Source organism: Atta cephalotes (genome assembly GCF_000143395.1).
Source record: "Atta cephalotes unplaced genomic scaffold scaffold00023, whole genome shotgun sequence".
NCBI classification, from domain to species: Eukaryota; Metazoa; Arthropoda; class Insecta; order Hymenoptera; family Formicidae; genus Atta; species Atta cephalotes.
The window spans coordinates 4,045,213-4,051,228 of NW_012130087.1; the positions used below are offsets into that span (position 1 = coordinate 4,045,213).

The 6,016-nt window shown below is 27.9% G+C and overlaps 1 protein-coding gene across 1 annotated transcript; it reads right to left on the reverse strand.

Moving 5' to 3' along the window:
* Window positions 1–1,436: 1,436 nt before the first annotated feature.
* On the reverse strand, window positions 1,437–5,446 carry LOC105619936. The gene is made up of 6 exons (XM_012201450.1): window positions 5,138–5,446; window positions 4,421–4,822; window positions 3,954–4,211; window positions 3,637–3,699; window positions 3,317–3,409; window positions 1,437–1,487 (listed from the first exon to the last, which is right to left on the reverse strand). Exons 1-6 carry the CDS (start codon window positions 5,444–5,446, stop codon window positions 1,437–1,439), a joined length of 1,176 nt encoding a protein of 391 aa, XP_012056840.1.
* Window positions 5,447–6,016: the final 570 nt, after the last annotated feature.

A 6,016-nucleotide genomic window follows, 5' to 3' on the forward strand; every position in this document is an offset into this window, starting at 1 on the left:
TAAATATATTTGAAATGTAATATATAATTATAATTTCAAAATATAATTTATTTATATATATAATTATATTTTTTGTTAAATATTTTTTCTCGTTATCTGTCCATCTTTTATTTATAATTTATAAGAGATAATTTTGTAACATTTTATGTTTATACGTTTTCAAACCTTAAATTACTGTCATCATCATCAATCATGCGTTATATTAAGCAGTTTTTTCGATTAATGAGTAAATCAATTATAAATTGCGCATGCAAGATTAATTTGCTTGAGGCGAAGCTCACGCAATTCTTCGCTATAGTATTTTGCAATTTATGAAATATTGATAATTTTCTTCGCGTCAGCTTGGGACGTGACGTTATAACATGCAATGAAAGTAACCGATAGCATAGCTTTATGTATATGTATAATGACTATATATGTACAGTATGATAAAAATTTGATTTGAAAGAAAAAAGGATCTCATTAGTAAAAAATAATTTATCCAAAAATTATTTATGTTATTCGTATGTAATTATATATTCTTATTTTATCAAGAAAATTTTCACATTATAATTTAATTAATGAATTCTTTAAAATCCAACTGATCATATTCTAATCTTGATACAATCATTTAAAAAATTCTCTTCACACGTGTTTCGGGAAACGTAGCTTCTTTTGAGTATTAAATCTAAAAGGGGTTAATCAGTGACGAGAACAATTCGTATGCAAATGCTGTTGCGCGCAACCCCACTATCGCATCTTCGTTCTACCACTGAGTAAAGCGAAAGTAGTTTCAAGCGGATGTAGTCAAACGAAAGGAGCGAGCATCTGAAGATTTATAAAGAATCAATAGAAAAATTAATCAATTTGAAAATTAAAAATTAATCGAACGTAATTTTTTAAATTTTTATTGTGAATGAAAGTTAATCAGTATGTTATAGCGCAAAGAAATTTCTGATTTTTAATTATGCACGGAAAAAATGTGGTATATTTTTGCATTTATAAAATCTATTTTATTGTAAAATTAAACAAATGGTTGATGTTATCAATTAGGTTAGAATAAATATGTATTTGCTATGATCTTCAAATTCAAGCAACTATATTCATTAAAAATAAACGAACTTTTAATTAAATAAAAGCTTTTAAAACTAAAATCTTTATTTTTGAAAAGTCACTATGTCTTTTGAGTTTCTATAAGTTTGCTAATTTTTACATAGAGAAATCTAGCTAGACTAAATGGAAAGAAACCTTCAATTTTGTTTATATGTTTATGTTAAAACTTTCGATAGGATAACCAACAACCAGTTTATTTTATTTGAAAGATTGATTCAAAGGATAAATCTCTTTTATATACATCGATTTAATAAAGAGAGAACATACATTAAAAATTTATAGTTGAGATACGAAGATCTTATGAGATACGAAGATATATGATTTTCTTCATTTTTATCGCACTCTCATTTAAGTTGCAGTAGTATAACCAGATATGTAGTCATCAGTGAAACAATCTGAAAACAATATCGATCACATAATGATTTTCCAATATCCGAATAAAATTCGGAATAGGAATTCGATGTATGTGAATAAATAAAACAGAATCATATAAATTATAATACTATACAATCGTACAAACTATAACTCTATTATAACGCTATTTAGAAATTAATATAGAGTTATACAATTGCAATACTTGAAGCTGTAATCCTTCCTTTTATAATTAAAATACAAAATATCTTATTAATACAAAAATAACAATATCTAAAATAAAAATTTGTAAAACACAATATCTAAAACATAAGTTGTTAATTATCCTTAATTATTGACATTTCTGAAATATGTATACAGAACCTCTATGAATACGCTACATAATTGCGACCTAAATCTACAGAGTACCATCGATTCAGAGATAATTTCCTGTAAGAAAATCGAAGTTAAACAGAATTTCGCGTTAAACAGAAAGCTACTATCGTAGCTTGGAGTCATGTGCTCTCAAAGTTACGTACTCATACAATTACACTACTAGTAAAATCTCACACAAGTACCAATTTCAAATGGCAACCGACTTGAGCACACACGAGCTCTATTCAGTTTACAGGAATCATGAAATTGAAGGGCGTGTTTCTGACTACGCGATTTACGAGCACATTTACATTGGTGTTTACAACGTTCCGAATTCCTTTGGATATACTAAGTTAAGACCTCCATTAAGACTAATTAAGCTTTACCTTTGTCACGTATTACAGAAAAGTTTAAAATGAAACTATTTATGTTGATATATTGATCCTTTGTGGCATTTATTTTTAGTTTATTGATTGATAAAAATGAAATATAACTGGTATTTATTTAAAACTCATGTTGATAAATATTCCACGTAATCATTTCCGAAAATACCGTACATAGCAATTAATATGAAAATATTTATATACGCTACGAGATGTAGTTATTATTTTATATACATTTACATGACGTTTCAATTTAAAACCATATTACGTCTATGTTTTATTTATATTTCGATATGAAGCCAAACGTTTTTTATTTTTATTTCGCGTTTTGATATGACTGTTATGTTATTTATACTTTCGCATGGAAATAGATATCATATCTGTGTGATAAACGTTTTTAATTATTATCTCAATTAAACTGTAACGCGACGTGGAAAATACATAAACGCACGTTCTCCTTTAAGTCGTATTATCGTAAGTTGCCGTAATAATCTCGTAGTGAGAAACGTGTTTAATTTTCAATGAAATCATCTAGATAATTCAGCAATTTTGAATCTTGACGCGATGATTACGTTTACTCATAATATCTACATGAGAAAAAACGAAAGAGAAAAAAATAAAGTCTTAATACCATGAAACTTCATTATTAATCCTTTTAATCTTTCAACGTATTACGTTTTTGTACATAAGCACGTAGGCATTAAACTTTTGGCTAAAATTGAAATTTGGATCATGAAATTAATCGCTCTATATATATATACTTGCGATTGTTCTTGTGTACAGAAAGTGGAATATTCGTGATATAATCCATCAAAATTCTTATGTATAGTCTACAATAAAAGATATAACTACAAATATTATTTAAATATCTCTTATATTCGTATTAGACGAGTGATTGAGACTGAGATTAAATTTAATTAATCAGAAGAAATAAAATATCCGATTTAGTGAATTTTGCTTTGTTTGATTAGTTAAATTTAATGTCAATCTCGAACCTATAATAATATATTTAGTCTGGTACAAATATTAAGCTATAGTATATGCATTATAGCTTGAAAAATATTTTTTTTACATTTTAATTAAAATGTTTTGCATCACTTTGATTTCTTACGTACCGAACGCAATAACGGCAAGTTTACGTGAAAACATCCGCCAGCGGAAAACTTGAGCTTTCGGTTTAAAAATTCCAATAAATATTCGACGTAGTCCTGCATTCAAAGAAAAGTTTTTATGCAGATTGCAGTCATATCAAAATGATTGCTGTATGTACATAAATACAATAAAAATAAAGTCTCAAAAGAAATTTTATGAAAATAGATGGAATCGTTAGAACAAAGAAAAATTTCATTTGTTGAACAAAAGATTGAATTTGATATCTATTGAAGAAAATGTATAAATAAAAGAATGAAATATGTCAAACAATTTATCTACTTACTTCATTTTCTTTTTTCATCAGTCTTACTTGCCATTCGATCAGAATTGGACCTAGGCAATTGGCCTGAAACAAATCACGTTCTCAAATTCTCTATTAAAAATATATTTTATTTCCATTTAAATATTACTTTTTAGATTTAAAAAATATATCTATTTATATCTATTTATAATATTTGCATACACATCGATCATTATTTCATGCAGAATTGTCCAAAGTTTGCACGTGTGATTCTCATCACATTTTTGCATTGTCATCTTGACATTCTTTATTATCTAAGTATAAAAGGATATTTTACTGCATCTGCAGAAAAGTTTTACTTGGGACGAAGCGAAGTGACAAGCGATAAGAAGTAGTAACAGCTGGAAGAGAAATGCCAGTAACCAAGTGCACATGCAGAGGACTAGCGGCCATGATTGCACATCCCACTTCTTCACAATCATCCATTCGATTATAAAATATATGTTGCTGACGGTGTGCAGGCACAAATTGCAAAGCCAGAAGAGCAATGACAACGAATACAGCGACTCTAAACTTTCGGCGGCGACCATCAAATCGTTATGTAGACTCAGGATTATCTTTTACAAACAAATAAAACTGTCATAATTTGTTTACTATCAACTAACACTGATATAAAAATCTATTATTTAAGCATCTAGTTTTTAATTTAAATGAAATAAATTTTATATATGTATGTATATATCTATAAAATTCTGCATTATATTTTGTTACTTTTATATTATATTGTATCATAATTATGTTATTTTTTAAGAAAATTAAATGAAACCTTCTTGCTAATGATTGTTTTAGTGTATCCCGATATCGATGGTAGATTTTGTATTGCAACCGAATTAAGGTGACCAAATCGCTGACCTAGAAAAATAGTTATCGCCACGAACTTGTAGATAGCTATCGACGTACCAATGTAGGGAATCATGTATTTCATATTACTAGTCCATGTTTCTAAAAAGGCGTACATTCCGATATGATTAACAATTATCCAGATAATCGTGATCATAATTACAAGGAACCACGCAATAATCGTAGTCCTTGTCTCTTTGCGAGGATAACTTAAACGTCTCATATTCTCATCGAAATCTTGCAACGCATTCCAAATCCTGATAAAACTGCGTCTCGTGAATGCCGTTAAACCCAACTCATACATCACTACGCTGTAGTTGATGATCACCTAAACAATTTATTTTCTCATCATCAATCATTGCCTTCATGTTTCATTAATTTAGAAATTTAAAGTTATTGGCCAAAGACTTTAGGCTCATTGCGCCATAGAAAAAGAAAAAGAAGAAAATTTAAGTACTAATTAGATTTGTTGGAAGATCAAATTAATGATAAATTTAATATACAAACAGATTTTCTAGCCTCAAAGGATTTAAATAAATAAATTGTTTATTTACGTCTATGATAATATATATATGTCAAAAAATTAAGTGTACATTCCTATAGCAAATAATTTTTTGCTCTATCTCAACTAATTTCTACTGACCTTTGTATTCTCTGTTCCTCCAATGGTCAAGGTTTCTCTTTTGACATTTAGAAACTTGGTAAATACCTCGTATGATAAACAACTGTAAACAATAGCGACGATCACCGTGAAGAGTAGACTGATATTCGATGATGTCCATCGATATTGTGAGAAGTTGTAAGGAGCGAAACCGAATATTCGCATGGTGTATATCATTGGCCAAATGACTTTATAAAGAGGTGAATTTGGATAGCACCTCTTCTTGATTCGGTTCCTTTTCACCTTGGTGAATAGAGTTGTCACATTAAAAGGAATAGCTTGTAACTTCATGTCAAAGAAGAATAAAATCGAACGATTCCTTTAAATTAATGAAATCTAGCAAACATGAGTTCCTCGCGATCTTCACAATGAGATGAAACTTGCACCTATCTAGAGCATAGATAATTATCAATTACAACACAGTCATTTGCGTTTGAAAAATTTAAATACAATCGAAGATAGAGATATACTTTATAAATGGATGTGTGTGTGAATGGTTGATTATTAACTTTACCGATCTGTTCAAATTTATTATACGATCATATAGTTCGAATTAATGTGATTAAAAAAATAAAAAATTTTGACAGAAAAAAATTCTTTTTAATAAACGTTATCAAAGAACTATTTTTTTAAAATATGATAAATTACATTTCGGGTCAAATAAATCCGATAATAGATTAGGATTAAATTAATACGATAATGTACAATCAATGAAAAAATAATAAGTAATATATAATAAATTGCAGTAGAAAAAATAAATAAACATGTGGAAAAATATTGTAAAAATGTGAATTTGTATAGTACTTAATTAAAATAAAATTTTACAAATAACCATAATTTTTTAAGCATGAATACATTAGA

Excerpts from the sequence above, each read along its gene's own strand:
- LOC105619936 (XM_012201450.1), bottom strand. The coding sequence starts at position 5,446 with ATGAAGTTACAAGCTATTCCTTTTAATGTGACAACTCTATTCACCAAG. Across the intron at positions 4,823-5,137 it reads GAGGAACAGAGAATACAAAG|GTGATCATCAACTACAGCGT; the intron begins GTCAGTAGAAAT and ends TAAATTGTTTAG. Across the intron at positions 1,488-3,316 it reads ACTTGCCGTTATTGCGTTCG|ATTGTTTCACTGATGACTAC; the intron begins GTACGTAAGAAA and ends TATTGTTTTCAG.